At 39.3% G+C, this 18,653-nt stretch overlaps 1 protein-coding gene across 1 annotated transcript in view; it reads right to left on the bottom strand.

The window, feature by feature from the left end:
- Positions 1 to 6,564: 6,564 nt before the first annotated feature.
- The window catches only part of ADCY8 (adenylate cyclase 8), a 120,346-nt gene continuing 108,257 nt past the window's right edge, over positions 6,565 to 18,653 (bottom strand). The window contains exons 14-17 of the mRNA XM_017746100.1: positions 15,520 to 15,666; positions 10,960 to 11,052; positions 8,623 to 8,737; positions 6,565 to 7,143 (exon numbers count right to left, since the gene is read on the bottom strand). Coding sequence (XP_017601589.1) covers positions 6,656 to 7,143; positions 8,623 to 8,737; positions 10,960 to 11,052; positions 15,520 to 15,666 — 843 coding nt within the window. The 3' untranslated portion in view covers positions 6,565 to 6,655. The remainder of the gene's footprint in view (positions 7,144 to 8,622; positions 8,738 to 10,959; positions 11,053 to 15,519; positions 15,667 to 18,653) is intronic.

Below are 18,653 nucleotides of genomic sequence, written 5' to 3'. Positions count from 1 at the left end.
GGTGTTTTCTGGGCATTTAATGTGCCTCTTTTTCTTCCCTCCACACAAGTTCAGAGGAAGCTTTTCACTTCATTCTTCTTTTAGTGCATCCTGTGTTTTCTATTCATAAGAGGCTTTTCTGGATGTGGAATAAAAGCCTCCAGAAGCCCTGTCAGGCTGGGTATCTTACATATGTAGCATCATATGTTTATACCAAAATGACAGGAACACAATTATAAAAAACTACTCTGTTGGAAAACCCTTCATTTATTTAAATCAAGGCCATGTTTCTAGTTATAAGGGAAACTATGAACACCTTCAGTTAGACAAGGTCATACAACTCAAACTACCACAAGCACTTCCTGACATCTCACTGAACACTGTGTGAAGAAACTCTTTTTAGGAAACAAATGCTCTTCCCCAGTGGGTCTTACAACCTTTCTTAGAACAACTGCAATGGGGAGTGATTGCTCTGAGCACTGGGGTAAGGAAGGAAAAATGGCAGAGTGAGCAGTGGGGGGGTGGAATGGTGGAATGCAATTGTGGGAGTAATTCAGTTTCTTTCTTGACTCCAGGGTTCTTTAGTAAAATCAATGAAGCAGTTACATAAGTGATTGGGAAGCTAAATAGCTTGGTGGAGTGTCTGCCAGTGAGCTGAGCCAGTGGTTTGCAACGTCTCCAGTGCATTCACAAAAGGAGACATATAACAAATTATGTTTTTTCCAGGCTCTGAATCAATGCATGAAATTGAAAAGGTTTGCCTTCCTCATCTTCAGTCAGTACTTTATCTTCAGTGCTAGCAAGAGCTGTGAAACATCCTCAGGACTAGAAGATTTAGCCTTTTTCTCTTTCGGTTGTTTATCTCAGTGGTGAAGAGATAATGCCAAATTTATGGATATAGAAAAAAGAAAGCTTGAAATATCCAGCCTGTCTGTTGGGATTTCACAGATTGTAGAAAACACATTGTTCCCCATCAGTGGACTTAGGCACTTGTATTTGAATAAAGCATAATTTCCAGAAAGGTCTCCATAATCTTGTTTTGAACTCTTCAGGAGATAACAGATCCATTGTTTTTCATTGTGTCCTGTTCCAGTGCTTAGGCATGTTTGCTGTCAGATGGATGTGCTTTATTTCCAATTTGATCTTGTTTAGCTTCCCATCATAACTTTTGTTCTGCTTTTCTTCACTAAATTAAAGAGGTCTCAAGAAACTACTAGTTTTGGCACATGAAAGTATTCATACATTGGAATGAAATCAATTACCTCCAGTAAAGCCTTCATTTCCATAAGCTCTAATCTTGACTTAGTTCTGGCACTGACCTACAACAGAATTTTTATGAACATATTTTTGACAGTCTTTGTGGTCACAAGATCATAGAATCATTCAGGTTGGAAAAGACCTCTAAGTTCAACAAGTCCAACCACTAATCCACCACTGCCAACTCCACCATTAAACAATACCCTAAGTTCCGTGTCTACACATCTTTTAAATACCCCCAGAGATAGTGACTCCACCACTTCCCCAGACAGCTTGTTCCAATGCCTGACAATGCTTTAGGTGAAGAAATTTTTTCCCAATATCTAATCTTAACCTCTCCTGGAGCACGTTGAGGCCATTTCCTCTTGTCCTGCCACTTGATAGCTGGGAGAAGAGACTGACTCCCACCTGGCTACAGCCTCCTGTCAGGCAGTGGTAGAGAGTGATAAGGTCCCCCTGAGCCTCTTTTTCTCCAGGCTGAACACCCCCAGCTCCCTCAGCTGCTCCTCACCAGACTTGTGCTCCAGACCCTTCACCAGCTCCATTGCCCTTCTCTGGACACACTCAAGCCCCTCAATGTCTTTCTTGTAGTGAGAGACCAAGAACTGGACAAAGAGTTGGAAGTGAGGGCTCACCAGTCCTGAGTACAGGGGGAATGGTCACTGCCCTGGTCCTCTTGGCCTGTTGGAGTAGCAAAGATTTTTACAAAATAGTCTTTGCGAGGAATGATGACTAGAAAGAGGTTGTTGTATTTTTTATTATTTTAAGTAATTGATGAAATAACTAAAATTACATTTAATATCCTGTAGCTGTAATAAAATCCCTTGGCATATCCATGTCACTGCTGCTGGGAGTGGGTTTTGCAATCAAAAATCAGTTCACACATGTAATTTGTTTTAGAACCTTAGATTTTCAGCAAACCAGCTGAGATTGCTTCTTCTTTGTCTCCATGTGGCAACAGTGGTGTTTGTTTGTTTTTTAGATTTTAGATTAATATTGCAAAGCACTGATTTCAGGACCCTCGAAAGGTATCTGGAATGTGAAACAGAGAGATATTCAATATATCAATATTAACATAATATCCCATGATTCTGTGATCTGGAAATATTTCACAACCAGAAAAAAACCCAACATCTTGAGCTGAGGGAGATCTGGGTCGGGGGAAATAGCATGAGGTGGCTTTTTACAGGAGATGCTGTTTAACCAGCTCTGCACATAGCTGTTGTTTTCACATGAAAGAGCTGAATGAATCAGTCTCTGGGTGGCTCTGTAACTCTGACAGCTATCACATATATAACAGCTTACAGGGAAATGGACAGCAAAAAAGAAAATTTGTAGAAAAAAATTGGGCCTTATCTACTAACGTTATGTAAATAATGAAATTTTTTTTTCTTCTGGAAGAGCATTCCTTAAAAACTGCAGTAAGCCTCAAGTGCCTGGAGATATGCATATTGAGTTTTTACCTCTTCCCTCCCATCTGCCAACTGCTCTGCTGTCATGTTTTTTTCCCTCCTCCAGCAAAACACAGAGCTGGGGAAACCACAAACCCTGAATTGTGTCACTGCACAGAAGAAGATTGATGGGGAGGTTAATAAGTTGACTGTGCAATTATAACGCTCACCATGTACCACCGACGATGGTTAATGTGGTTATTTCCTGCTCCTCTGATTATTTTGGTGCCTGTTTGTCAAGTCAGCTGTGGAGCCAGGCTCTGCTCCCTGCCTTGCTGCTCCATGGTGGGCACCCCCAGGACACTTGGCTATCAGGCATTTGCTGTGCTGGGTGTTTGTATAAACTCCTTGACAACCAGTGCACTTAGGAAAGGCAACTGAAGTTCTGCTAATGAGAAAAGGATTAGATGAGTTGGGTTTTTTTTGTTTAATTGCTGTGCTTTTCAAAATGTGAAAACAACTGTGAAATAATCAGGAATGGATTAAAGCTGAGGACAGTGAGTGATTTTTTTTCCCTGTTTTTAAAGGTATGTTTTGAATAGCTTTTTTTGTTAGCACACAGTTCTAAATGATGTCACACTAATCACATTGTTCTTAGTAGAGTTGAACTCAGTGGTTTGAGTCTTAATGTGAGCCAAGAGAGGATACCTTGACTAGTATCAGTACCTAATTGTGAATTTCCGAATAGATATTATAAAAATTAGTCAATGGCATAAATTAATCAACACAAAAACCCCTTCACTGCCCTTCAAACAAACACATTTGATACAGGTATATATTTTGGCTAGAATATAGGCATGATGGTTGCAAAAATGCACTTGGAGCACTACAGAGTAATGATTTTGGTACAGAACTGTTGTTCAGATTGTCAATATTCCATCTGCTTTAATGATTGAGTACTTCAAAGCATAAGCTGCCCTTGATGCAGTTGATTGTGTGTTGCTTTTCAGAGAAGAAAGCTGTGGGTTTCAGCCTGTTTGTTTAGAAATCATTTAAGAGCTCATGACGTGGATCTTGTTGGAGAAACTGAGGTACAAATTTCTGAGGAAGCAGCTGGCTGCTGTTTGTTTCTGTAGAGCACATTTGTAGAAAGTAATAAGGTAACATCAAAGAGTATAGTCAAATTTTGCCAAGGCTTTCTTCTAATGGGGAAAATCTATGAAAACTCTCAGTATTTGCTAGCTGCTTTGGCTGAAGAGTTATGATACCAAGGCAATTTGATTTTATTAGCCCAGGCATGAATGTTTCAAGGGATAATTACTAAGTGTTTGGCTTTATAGGTTCTTGTACGAGCAATTCTATCCTTTGTGAACAAGAAACCCTGAAGATGGTTGTGAGGAAAAGCTGAATACTCTAATGGTTCCATAAAGACGTGGAGTACAACTGGCAGACTGAGAGCATAAATAATGGCTCATACAGCCAGAAAACAGATGCTACAGTGAGAAATAACATTGCTGAACCTATAAGGTCACCACACTGGAAAAGGAAAAAACAGTGCAATTGCTGGGGTGACAAATAGCCAGCAAGTGTAGAAAAATAGTCTCATGCAGGGATTTACCTGCTGCAGTAACAGGTGAAATTCCTCACTAAAGAATTGCTCATGGCAATGAGCTGATTTAGCAAACTCTTTATCTGGTCAACACAGACTCAGGCTTCACTAGCCAGCAATTTTTCTTGGGAAAGCAGTTATGATAATGGGGATTTTGAGAGGGATAACAGAGAAAGCCATCCAGGTCTATGATAACAAGCAGGAGATTTGGGCCTGTGCGAAGGAGCAGTGAAGTTGCCCTCATAGCTCCAGTCTCCAATCCTGTTATCCAGTTAACACCTTCCACCCACTGCTAATTGTCGTTAAAGAGGTGGTGAGAGTTAGAAAATCAGTTCAGCTGGGCTATTGGCAAGAATTAAATATTTAGAGGACCAGGAGAAGTGAACCCATCCAGCAGAGAAATAAGCTGTTAAGGTGAGGACAGCAGTTAATGAGCTGTTTAAACCAGCCAAAACTTCCTTATTTAGTGCCTGAAGTATCAGTGTAAACATGAAATTAATTTAGATGCTTCAGATGTCATCACTTCCATGTCTTCATCTCCTAGAGTATCAGCACTTGCCTAGTTGAGCTGAGGGGTTTGGCTTTCTATGTGTGGCATAAAAGTGATATTTGTGAGGACTAAAGGGACTAATACATTTAGAATGAGAGCTCAGTTACTAGCAGAAACATCACTGGGTATAACATTTCAGACTGCTCATTGCTTTCTCTGTTCAGACCCGCTATTCAGTGATACAACTTTCTGTGGAATTTACTTGTTTTTTTGGAATATGGCCCTTTACTGATAAAACATTGCCCTGCAAACACATTCATTGGGTCACTTTACAATGAAAAGGATTATTTTTATCTCATTACAGTTAAACACTTTCATGTTTTGGTACCTATTTTATTAGTAAACAGTAGTGTCTCCTAGAATGTATTAGTCAGGAGGTCCTAGCCGAATTGGCCATCTTCTAAAAATGAGGCTAATCCAGTGGCAGTGCTCCTAAGAATCCTCAGTTCTCATTAAGGGCCAGGTAACAACAGCTTGCAAAAAGCCAGTCTGTATTTACAAAGAATCGTATGTTGCGCTGTACTGTTTGAGTGTGGTTCATCTGGGGATTGCTGTGTGATTACAGGTTCTGCTCTTCCATCTGTGATTTAAGGATAATATTTACTGAAACAAACCCAGATCCTTTGAGAGCAGACTTGATGAGAGGTTCATTCGTGCACTTTACAGCCTGGTATGAATCATGGCACCGGTGCATATACAAACCTGGGTTATATATTTACTCTTTCCAAGGCGAAGTTGATTAGCCAGTCCCCAAAAAGTTAAGCTCCTTTTGATGCAGGGCTTGTAGCCCTGAGGTGTGCTGTTGTATCATCCCACTAGGACTGTCTGTGTTGGCACACGAACAATTTAGGGTATTCTTAGTCTTGGCTTCCGCCCCTCTTGGGGCAATTGAGTGGGAGCTTAGCTGTGAGTTTTGTCTCCTGCTATACTCCAACATGCACTCATTTTACAGCCTCAGAAACTCCTTGTTTTGGTGACAGCTCAGACTGGTGACAGGATTAAGAGCTAAGCTCTGGAAAACAACACCAGAGAATTTGATTAGTTCCTTGCCTGTACAGTTGATTCAGCTGTAGGCTCCAGATATGTAATTCAGGGTCTGTTCATAAGTGTCCTGTGCCAGTCAAGATACCACAGTGTGTTTAAGCCCTCCAAACAATTTTGATGTCATTGTGCCCACAGGAGAACCTTGACCTCCTGCCTGGGGTGCAAGAGGTCAGGTGGACACCAAGACACAGTATATCTACAGTGTAGTCACCACCTGTGAGGAGGACACCTTAGTCTAATTTAAGAATGAACTCAATGGAATCGCTGAGCTTAAGATAAGATTCGTCTCTTCTGTCTTTCAGATCCTCATATCTGCGCAGATGACACACCTTAAAACCTTTTGGCTGTTTTGTCTAGATTTTCCCTGTGGTTATGGGGACAAGGCAGCTACCTTAGATTGTATAAATCTACTTGAAGGCAATTAAAAGTGAGAAGAACTTAATTTCCTTCTGCTTTGCTTTCATCAGAAAAAATGTGGACAGTACTCCTTCCTTTTGCCATCATTAACTCCCTATACAATTCATGTTCTCAATCCCTCCAATCAGGGGTTTATTCTTGCCCCTTTCTATGGGTAGATGACACAGCAGAGTGGTGGTCTATACCTACTGTGTCTGGACATTTAGAGGTTAACCACAGCTGGTTGGGGCGAGATGCTGGCACCATTTGTTAAAATATAGGAATTTGAATCTCATTAAAATATCACACTAGTAAAAAAAAAAAACCAAACAAACACATTCCTTCTAAAAAAAATTAAACCCTTTTTATTTGTATATTTATTTTTATATATAAAAGAAATACAAAAAACAACCCCACAAACAATGTTGATTATGGCAATTCAGTTTTGTCAGCCCCCTCTGCCTGGGCTGCTGCCTCAGATCCACCGGGAGTGAGCAAAGTCCTCCGGTTGTAATGTCCTTTTATGATTCCAGAGTTATTGTTCTCATTAAGAATTTGTTTCTGTTTTTGCCTGTTAAGAGACTGTACAAGTCCTAATACAACAGCTGCTAATGAATACTGTCCAGTCAGTTTTCTTGGTTGTAAGATTAGAGGATTTGGTTGAACTCTTCCTAGAAGAAAATACGTTTTGATTTTTCCTTCCTGTTCACTGATACCTTTGACATAAATCTCTCCCCGGTAGTCGAAGGCAAATCCCCGGTCCTTCAGGATCAGATACGTTTCTTCAGGCACTTGTATTCTGTCACTAACACCTGTGCTGTCCATTCGACTTGCTAAATTCACTGTTTTGCCCCAGATATCGTACTGGGGTTTCTTAGCACCAATAACTCCTGCTACGACAGAGCCATGGCTAATCCCTAATTAAAAAAAAAAAGGAAAAAAAAAGGAAAAAAAAAGAAGTTAAACTGTTTTACAATAATGACTAAAACTCATATTTGCTCTTAAGAACCAGATGAAGCCTGGTTCAGATACACTTATCTCTAAGCTTAAGAAAGAGGTGTATATATAAAGAAATTAAGCAAAAACAAAATCTGGAAAAGCTAGAAAACTTGAAAAGTGATCTCAACAGTGTTTATTATGGGACATCCATGTCAGTGGAATCACAATATTTATGTGTCATCTGTATTCTGCATACTATTGCCAAAGCTCCTGAAAACTTATTCTTAGCTAGTAGGAAAGATTTCTGGAACTACACTTGTTGAAGGTGACCTTTTTAGTGCTATGCAGTCAAGAAATTGCATTCTTATATTCCATGAAGTGAAAATATTAAAGCACTCTGTGAAGTGATTGAAAGACTGCATTTTGTAAGATTGTTGCATAAAAAGAAAAGCAACAGCTATTTTTTTTTCTATAACAGTGATTTAAGAATACATTTGGTAGAGTGTAAGATATCTTTTGGAAAAGGATTTTAGCTTTTTTTTTTTTTTCTTTTTTTAAAGATTTTTTTAAAATGGTGATAGAAATATTATCAATTACTCTTGCATTCATGATCTATGAAATCTTTGCATGTGATCCACACTTACTAAATGTGGATTCCTGTTCCCTGAGAAATCTTGGGAACTAGGTGTTTTGCTTTCAAAACTGTTAGGAAGTGCAGATCAGATAGTGATGCTGTGACCTTCCATGCTGTGACTGATGAATATACTTCATCTTTTCTATGGCAGGGTTTTCTATAAAAGACATGTCTCTTCCAGGTGGTTTTTTTTTTGTTTGGCCAGTGATCCACTCAGCATGAGAAGTCATCAAATTTACTCCTGCTATGTGCTATATATTCAGGCCATTTCTTCATGTCCCATCCCACCAGAGATGCAGGATATTCCACCCAGAATAATAGCTTACCCATCACAGCAATTCAGAGCTGCCGGCCCTAGTCAGGTCGCAGATGGAACTCAATTTTTGTGCAAAACTGAAGTATTACTCACAGGGTTTAGGAGAAACTACTTTTGCCCTTTTACTGAAGAAGAATCTTATACAGGGAGATTAATTAGAGACTCTGTGTGTATCAGTCTTGGGGTTGGATCTAGGCGGTCCTGTTCACTTTCTGTGTTATATATATGGGTTCTTAGTACCAGACTTGCTAAAGACAATAAATGAATTATGTTCCCCATTCACAATTTGAACTCCTGCAATCCTCAAATCAGGGCCTATATTCTTCAAATGGAGTATATCATATTTCTGACTTTGCCTGGGACAAAGTCAATTTGAAAACAGCGGATACAGTATTTGGACACTCCTAAATTGTGCACGTCCTTGCAATGTTCCCAGAGTGCACTTAGTGGAGTCAGATCCTTGCAGACAAAAACCCATCTTAACTCTCATGTTTGAACCATGCTTACCAATACGGAGTTCAAAGTTGTTGAATGAATGCTTGTTGATCTCCTGTATGCTTTCATTCAGAGCTATGGAGAAGTCAGCCAGGGCACACAAATGTCCCCATTTGTCTTCACATTGCTGAGGAAAAAGTTATACGCCAATCTGTTAATAAAGTTTTGCATTTTCCCAGCTACCACCCATCCCTACCAGGTGCCAAGTATTTGAATTTGGAATCTATAACAGCCTCAGCATTCTAGATGCAAGAGGGGTACATTGCTATTAATGGTAATGCTTCCCATGATGTTACACTTGTATAACTGGATAGAGACCACTTTAGTGTGAAGTGCCAAAGAAAGTAACTTTCTGTCAACAGTCTGACAGTCAATCATGAGAATTAACAAGGCGTGTGAAGCATGTCTAAGGCTGAGAAAGAAAGTATAGAGAGGACTGGAATTGCTCAGAAGCAAGGGTCAAAATCTAGTGAGAACAGGGGATGACCCACGTAAGCAAGAAGTAGAGAAGAGAAAGAGGTGAAGGATGTGTAATTCTCCTGTGCTGAAACTGTCACCCAGGAACAGCACCAATTCAAGTGCTCTTAGAGATGTAATGATGACAGGAACAACAGAGCAAGCCAGGCAATCTGGGACTGGTTAAGGGAGAGAGAGAAGGCTCTTCTGTAGCTCATTAATTGCATTTGCTTAGGGCAGGCAAGTCACTCCCTGCTCCTTCCCTTCCATTTCCATTCCTACAAAGCAGCTGATATACAGATGGGTACTAGTAGTAGGTTTTATTCTTCCCAGAACACCAACAGAACAGATGATGGGGCAGGGACTCTAAAGAGAGGTAGTGGAGTAAGGAACAACTGTGACTTTGGCCCAGTGATTGTATGACATCTTCTCCTCTGTTCTGAAGCAAGGTAATTCTTTCTTCAAATTTCCATTTCTGAAGACAAAGTAAATCTCCCCTGGGTCATGCAGTCCATCCCTTTGCAGTTTTCATCATCCTGTGTGTTTAATACTGAACATGAACATCTCCTTGGTGTCAGCCTGTTCTGTTCACACCATGCTTGGTCCTTGTCCTTAACTCACTCTGTTCACAGCATGCCAACCTCCCTCAGCAGCCTGCATCTCTTAGGTGCTGACAAGGTGACAGACATGTACGTATGACAAGTATATTTTAAACATCCATTAAAATTCCATTAAGTTATTATAGTTCAAGAAAAGAGATGAGTTAATCAGTCTTGGAAATGCAGTGAAGTTTTTCTCCCTTTGAGTTTTTGCCCCCATCAGGAGTCAAACGAAGTGATTAGGAGCTGTGTAGCTGTAACCAACTATCTCCCTGGTGTTCAGTCCTTCTTTGATCATGTCTACATAGAAGCATTTTGACAATCAAAAATCCCATGCATGTCTAGTTTTGTGGATTTCTAGCTGTCAGCATCACTTATTACTCTGTGGGCGGGAGATGCTCAGCTAGTTACACTCCATGTGTTTTATAATGTATTCTAAACAAACAATGGACATTTTCTGGTTTATAAAGCTCAAGATAATCTGACTTCTGCTTTTCAGTTGTGATCAACGTGGGCAAATCTGATTCCCAGCCTGTGACTGATCAGGGGCAGCACACCCCTTTTGTGCTGCTTTTCCTGGGGACAGGCACCACTTGCCAAAAAAACCAGATTTCAGCAACAGATGACTTCTCGTTGGATGTATTTTAGAGCCTCATCTAACTACTTTGGACACCCTGTTTCCAGGGAAATTCTAGGGTGGAATTATGAATGGATTTCTCTCATCTGACTTATATGAGGTTTATGGCTGTGACTGTGCATGTGTCCTCTGTGTCTCTTTATCCCCTCAGCTTGTTTTGCTTGTTCTTCAGTTGAACTGATGGTCTGCTTTCTTTTTGATGTCTAGTTATCATGCTGTCTGTAGATATGCAGTATCAAAAAAGAGTAAAAATGCAGCATTTCGCTTGCATAAGTACGCTGACAGTTAATACATCCTCTCTCTTTGGTTACTGGAGGTTGTCAGTCATGTTCCTGTCTGAGTTACTGTGGTGACTTTAGAGTATGTCTGAAGATATAGATAGACCTGGTCTAGATTCACATTGGTGTGATTGAAAGGAATTTTTTTCCTCCTATAAACCTAAATTTGAGGAAAGAATCCATATGGTTCTTGTTCCAAGCACAAGATGGCATTTCAATTCATCAAGAAGTGCAACTGCTGTCTGCCAGAAGCCCCAAATGTCTATTTTATTTTAGCAAAACCAGTTTTATGAACAACATAAAGATAACACTTATATTTCCTATATGAATGGCCAGAATAATCACAAGAATTTCTTCTTAAAGAAAACTGTTCTCTTACCTGTTTTTCAGGTGATAATCCTGACACGGCCATGTATGTGCTGCCAATTGTTTTAATTTTTTCAATATCTTGAAATCTCTCTTCACCTAGCAACTAATACATATGCAAAAAGAAAAATACTGTTACTTCTTTAATTCCTAATGCAAAATGATTCCACAGATGTGAGAATGTATCTTTACACTTGTGGTATCTTCCAGTCAGTCAGAGCAAGATAATCTTCCAACCCAAATCATTCTATAATTCTGTGATCTTACACAGTCAATGGATGGAGGTAGATGCCTTCAGAGAAATTCTGTAAGAGACCAAGTCCTTGTATATCCCCTGCTTCCCTCTGCTTACTCTCAGACTGGACACCAGCGTGTCCATTGGGTCATTCATTCAATACCTTTGTTATGTATTTTCCTGTTCTACAAAAAATTCCAAGAACCAATGGGAAATGGTAAATCCCTGTATCTATTTGGGATTTGCTATAGCTCTGGGTGTTAAGTAGGTATAAAGAACTTGTCAGATTGAGAATCTGAAAGAGGAAGAATAAATTTAGTCTAGTGACTAAAGCACTGAATTAAGTGGGAGTGAAAGTTTAGTCCCTATTCCAATACCGTATTTATGGTTTAACTTAGGACTTTCCATGAAATAGAAACCAGAGCCTTACATTCCTTGAAAGACCTAAGCAGAGTTCAGGATTCTATCAGTGACAACAGAGTGTGGGATATGGGTATTAATCACCTTGTCACAGGCTTTTAAAATGTTTGTTGCTGGTGTTAATGCCAAATACCCTGTGAAACTTTGTGATAAGCTGTATGGTATCTAATAAATTTAGGTATTAATATGGTTAGAAAGTCATGGGGGGAAAAAAGCACTTCACCATGAAAAGGAATTTCAAACTTTCAATTCTAAAGGCTTAATTTAGTTGGGGTTTAAATGGAGAAAAGTCTTTCTGTGGTCATGCAAAAATGTAATAAAATATTTTCCCCTTTCTTTTTCTACACTGTTGTGCATTCTTTTTCGATTTTGTGGGTTGGAATTTCCTGTCCACTAGAGGGATTATTTCATTCAAAGGCAGAAACATGCCAAATACATAACATGAAATGTCCTCTGCCACTGCAGTAACCACAGCGCACGTCAGCCGGGGCGCCGGGGCCTTGGAAGCTTTGCTGTTGGTGTGCAGATATCGCACCATCTGTCTCTAATGGGAGGCTGCACAGCCTTGCATGTAGGGAATACAAAGCCATATGGTTAATGGCTCCTGTTCAGGTCAGGAAAGTCCAAAGACTTGACCTGCTTCTCATTTTTCCTCAAACTGCCAGAATGGCCCATTGTGTACCTTTCCCTCTTACAAGGGCAGCTCTCCCAACTGCTCTCTTAAGGAAAAAGATCATTTCCTGTAGCTCTGCCTCTGTGAGCAGTCTGAGAGCACCATGTGTGTGGGCAAGGGGAGAAAATGGTCTTGCTTGAAAACAGTCCATATTTTCATTTCCAGATGGTTGCTAGAAGCAGCAGCAAACAGCACACTAATTTAAAATTTATAATAAATATCTAAAATTACTCTTTAGGAAGGAAAGAAATCATTGGCTTTGACATAATTTAGAAAAGTGATCCCAAGTTATGGGTTTTTTCCTCATTCATTATTGTTCCAAATCTCCTGTTTGTTTCTTTATTTCCCCTGCTTTATCTGGCCTGTTCAATAGCTTCTTTCCTTCTTCAAATAATGGTCTATTTACTAATTACTTTCTTCACAGTATGACAGGATGATGGATTTTGATATTGGGGAAAGATATTCCAACTCAGTCCTAAATCAGCTGCTGTTTGCTAAAACATTTTAAAAAAGCTGCTAATTTAACATGATAGTCCAGGGACATTAGAATGTGGTTTGTATCTAAAAAGCAACTAATGGCTTGATGCTGCAATTCATGCACAGCCAAGGTTGTGTGGAGGTCAGACCCTGGGATCACATGTACAAAATAGTACAAAAAAGAATATTGCAGGACATGGCACACAGCTGCAAAGTAATTAAAGTCTCCCTAGATCTATTGCATGGAAAGAAAAGTAACAGATCCAGACTATAACCTTGCTATGTTGCATTAACAAGGAAAACCCTCTAAAAAGAAGAAATAATCCAGATTTCCTTTTTGTGTACCTATCACATTTCCAAACCAGGTCAATTTGTATTTTTACCACAGATTCCATTCAGAAACATAATTTTGGCCTTGTGGACACATCACCCCTAATATTATATATTTCTATTATATATTAATATCTCTGTAAGGAAAAGAGGAAATAGTCAGTGTAGAATCTGACCTGAACTTAGGAACCCAATTCAGTTGTCTAAACACATGTTTAGTGTGATCTAGAGCACTCTTCCCTTGAAATGGCATCCTGTGTGGGTATCCCAAATCACCTAGGATATATCAAATGGCATCAGGTGCCTATGTCTTACACTCCTGTGTTAAGATTTCTGCATTAGGATGTCTTTCCAGAGGTGTTCACTTGATGCTGAGAAGCACAGTTTCCCCATGGATAACAGAGCTGTTCTGCTCTCAAGCTGCACATCTGCATTTTGCTCTCAGGGCTGTGTTGGAACAGCAGGAAATCTTGGCAAGGAACATAGTGGAAAAAAAAGGAACAGTGACATTGTATAGTGTCAGTCAATAGTTACATGGAAACATTGCTAGCCCTGAAACATTGCACCTGGAATGATTTCTGGTTCCTTTTCCGTGGATAGGATTACTCCTTTCAGTTGTTCTGTCTGGCATATCACCTTTCAGATTGCTTAGACAGAGTAAACTAATGACATGACCATGCTGCAAGTAGGTTAGCAGTCAGCAGGGCATCACATAATTTCATTTGCTACCTGCACCAAGAACGTATCTCTTCTTCAACTAAACATGTCTGGGACATGATACAGTCCCTAATTAGGTCCTTAATTAATTAAGAGCAGGTGTTAGGGGCCTGAAAGTAATATTGTGTTAGCGCTTTGATTAAACCCTTGTCTTCAGTAATTGCCACAGCAGCAAAGGAATTTTGTTGTGAAGATTACATGAATGTGCATGACAAAATATCTTAGTGCAAAGACTATTTTTATGAATTAATTTGAGTGATAATAATTTTAATCACATCTGGAAATAAAAACAGAACTATTAATCAAGAATCCTCCTGACTGCTGTGCTAGATCTCAGAGGTAAGAAGCAAGCCTTTATACCCATAGAGAAAGCAGTGCAGGAGCTTAGCAAGTGACAGAGTTCTTCTCATGAGGGAATAATTTTGTTCTCTGTTAAAATGCACAGGGAACCATTCCCTGAGAATTCTTCTATTTCTCACTCATCGTTTTAGTATCTCACCAATTATATGGATAAACTCTCAATTTCAGTGTCAGTAAACTTAGCCCTGGTCCAGCCTTTATGAGCAACCACTGATTCCCCATGCAGGTGCCCAGGATGAAAGTCACAGGACAATGATACCATATTTTCCCCTTCCCTTTTCTATCTGGACTATTGCAGTCTGGTGAATAGATCCAATCTCGTTGATAAATAGAGATGGTTCCAGTTCTATTTCTACCACTCAGGGAGCTCAGGAGGGCTGCACACTCCTGAAAACTGCCTGCAGTATATACGTTAAAATTCTCTCTGCTAGGTAACTTTGACAGTACTTTTTCATCCTTTCTCGTTTTGAAGTTTTTTTTAAAGCTCTTCTTTGGTCTATGCTTTGTCTCCTTTCTTAGTTCCTCTTGGGCTCATTGCAGAACATGATACCACCTGCCAAAGCTTCATTACAAACTACTTAGCAGAATATCCAATTTCTCCTGACTTTCTCTTTGCTTACTAGGTTTTCTTTGCCTCTACCTAGCAATAGCTACATTGGGGATCTGCCTTTTCTTCTCCTTTTTATCTTGTCCCCTCTTCAGCTCCTTTTCTGAAATTAACTGGACAGAATACCTAAATAAATTCTTTTTCCTTCCTGTGTCCTTTCCATTAAAAAAAAAAAAAATCCTTTCACCTCTGAATTCCTCAGTAAAACAGGCAGCTGAACTTCATTTATCTCTCTATAAAATCCCTAACCAGACAAGTCTCCTCAGTTAATATGTCACCACCACCTTTTGTTCTCTATCCAATATTTGCTTCTGAGCTGTGTGCTTCACATTTAACTGGCCACTGTTTTATCCTTTAACATTCATTGAGTCCATTCAACCAACACCTTCAAAGCAACACCTTTATCTGTTTGTATTTAGAGCACTATTTTCCAGAGCAGTTGCAGATACATTCATACTTCTTTCTTCTACAGAACTAAAGCATTTTCTACTTTCAAATACACAGGTTCAGATTTGTGCTTTTATGGATGTTTATACTTGAGTATTGCTTTCAGTCTCTGTCTCATTAGATCATTCAGACAAGATGAAGGGTAAGAAAGCAAACCAGACAATTGTAATATGAGCAAAAAAGAAAAAAATCAGAGAACTATTGGAAGCAAAGTAATTACTGATTTTGATAATTTAGGATGATATATTTGCCATTTGGAAACTGATAGTTTAAATGTTTTGAGGTTTTCTCTAGTAGCTGGTATTACCTCATCAAAGTCTGCAATGATTTCATTCAGCAAGCGCAGACATTCTACTCCTTGGTTATTCATCTCAGTCTGGGAATAAAAGTCAGCAAATCCAGGAATAGAAGCAAACATCACACCAACAGCATCATAGGACTGAGAGTATAATTCCTAAAAAAACAAGGAGGAAAAATGAATTGATGTGGCAACATAGGGGAGAAAATGTAATTGGCAGCAATTAGAATAGTTTTCTTACTTTTTCCATGCATAGTACCTTAATATCTGATGTTGGCGTTAGTATACTAAAGGTTAACCAGGTTCAACAGGAGGAGGCTGATGGGTCTTAAAGTTTTTACTGCAGATTTTATGCAGGGTTTTGCCATTCTTTGAAAGCCTGCTCTTTCTGCTTCTCAGGTCAAGGAGCTACACCAGCAAAAGTGAAATAGAAATTTTCCTTTTGATTTCTTGGGGGAATGAGTTAAAGAAATGCAGGGTTCATTGCCAAGTACGAATACCAGTTATCACATTTTCTGGTGGATAATTTGTACTTCACACTACTGCAGCTCTTTACAAGTTTGTTTATTCACAAATTTTCAGAAAACCCTTACTCTCTGGTAAACTCTGGTTCTCCTAAGGTGGCTGTGGAGCTCTTTGGTTTCCTGGCTCTGGGAGATGTTCTTGCTTCTTAGGGTTCGAAAGGAGGGAGAAACAGAAGTGGGGGTGGTAAGAGTTTCTGGGGAGGACAGAAAGCAGCTTATAAGGGATCAATCACAGGAGGCTATTAGGATAAAGTATGCCCTAGAATACGCTCCCACTTATGTTATTCATATAATTCACTCTGGTACTGAATAACAGGTTTATTTATGGAGGGGCTTGTGCCACTGCATATGTGAAAATGTGGACAGTTCTTTGAACTAAAGCTAATTTTTAAGAAGAAAACTAATTTCAACTTTAAAAATCCCAGGGAGTGCCACAACTCCTGGTATGCTTTTCTTTTGGCTAATATACCACCATCATAGGCATTCTCCTTTGATTTTTTTTTTTTTTTCCCCTAGCTTCAGTTTCTGTAGTTTTACCTAATGGTGGACACTTCCATTTCTGTTTATGAACATTTCTTATGTCATTATGACCTGAAGTACTTTTTTCTTAATGTTTTTGTTAGTGGTTTTAAGAAATTTTAGTGTTTTGGTTTCATGATAAAAAGAATTACTACTGGTTGCCATACACTTGACATGAATACTTCAGGCCCTTCTTTCTTCATCCTGCTTCTCCTTAGAAAAGCATCCTGAACCTCTGCTCTGCTCTTTGATATGCTGCTAATGCTTCTACTTATGCAGGCTCTTTAGCAATGTGTCTTACAGTAAAAGTGGGGAAATTCTTCTGGTTTCCGAAGCCACTGCAATACTTTGATTGACAAAACACAACTGATTCCCTTCCTGCCCTAACCCTTTCTTTCACTGAAGAACATCTTCAGGCTGATGGAAGCCATACTCTAAGAACACTTTCATGTATATGGAAAAGCTAATACACACATTAGTTTGTGGATGCTTATGAAAGATTTGACAGTGTGTGCTAGCAGCACAAACACACAGCCATACTCTTTCCTTGGATCATGAAGATAGAAAACAACTGACTGAGCCTTCAGTTGCTCCATTTTTCTATTTTTGGTAAGATGCATCCGGACAGAAATAATACATCCATGAGAAACTGCTATAGCACACATTTGGAAATTCATTTTTTTGAGACCAGAGAAATTAACTTAATGGCCAGACATGAGCTGCAGGATTGATTGCATTGAAATCTGGTAGATCTTACTGTCTGCCAGCTCATGCATAAATCATCCCCAAGTATAGTTACTCTGGAAATTGCCTTACGAAAAGCAGGGGTGGTGGAATTTAATTCAGTGGCAAATTATTGAAGCATCAGCAGTGATCCATGGGGCATCTGCTTGCTTCTGAAGATTATTATACATGTGACTGTATGTGAATGAGAGTGTAAACGGGGAAAATTATTCCCTGAAAATCCATAATGCTGATGTGCCAGAACTCACTCTTGGCTGGTATCGAGGTCTGCTACATTTGCAATGAAACATTTTAACCTGGTTGCTTTCACACCCACATTTTCTCACATGCATAGCAGGCTTTCTATGGCACTTTCATACCCGCAGAGTGTAAAATTTCTCAAGAGTGATTTCTAAAGTGCCTTCTCTTGTAGCTTCTCACTGTGTCATCCTTCCCTAGGTGCTACTTGTAATCAGAACACAATGATTCCTCATTGTGCAGTCTAATTCATCTGGCTACATCCATTTCCAAAATGTACAACAGAAAATTGTAGCCTTGCTTCCTTTTTGCTGCATAATGAATAGATATGTCAGTGAATGTTGCAAGATGAATAGGACTGCAATGTGAATCTTGCAATGTTCCTTCCCATTATAAAAGATAATTCCAACATTACATGAGAAAACTGCAGTTTCATCATACATTATATACATTGTACACATCATTATATACATATAATATCATAATATGCATTTACTTTGTTTCAAAAAAAGGAGTAAGTGACTTACTGCTGCTTTCAGAAGCAAATTCTGGACTTTCCTTTATCCCTCTTCAAACTCTGTTTTAGGACTATTCAGAGACTCCATTATCATGTTTTTCTTTGTATATTGCAAACACTTTTTAGGAACATAGCCACAAACTATGTCTCTGAAATGGGTGTTTTGTTATCTGCCACAAACAGGCAATTCAGGGGCAATATGAAATGGAAAAAATGTTCTCTTGTGTCTGAAGATAGGAGAGCCTTAGGTCTGTTGCAGCTTGTTCCTGCCACAGTCACTGTCAAGGCTCTAATAATACTTCTGCAACACTGGGTTATCATAATCTTGAACAGACGTTCTGTTAAATTCACATATAGTTTTTATGAATACTACATTTTCATAGGCTCATAGGTTGGAACAGACTTCTGAATGTAATTTAATACAGTTTGCTTTCAAAGCAGGACCAATTAGATCAAATCTTTCACAGCCTTTTTCAGTTGAGGTTTGAGCCCAGCTCTGCCTTCACAGAATCACAGAATTGCTGTGGTTGGAAGGGACCTCTGGAGGTTATCCAGGCCAACCCCCCTGCCCAGGCAGGATCACCTAGAGCTGGTGACACAGG

Source organism: Corvus brachyrhynchos, unplaced genomic scaffold (genome assembly GCF_000691975.1).
Source record: "Corvus brachyrhynchos isolate BGI_N302 unplaced genomic scaffold, ASM69197v1 scaffold28, whole genome shotgun sequence".
In the NCBI taxonomy this organism is placed as follows: Eukaryota; Metazoa; Chordata; class Aves; order Passeriformes; family Corvidae; genus Corvus; species Corvus brachyrhynchos.
This window is presented reverse-complemented; position numbering and strand designations above follow the sequence as displayed.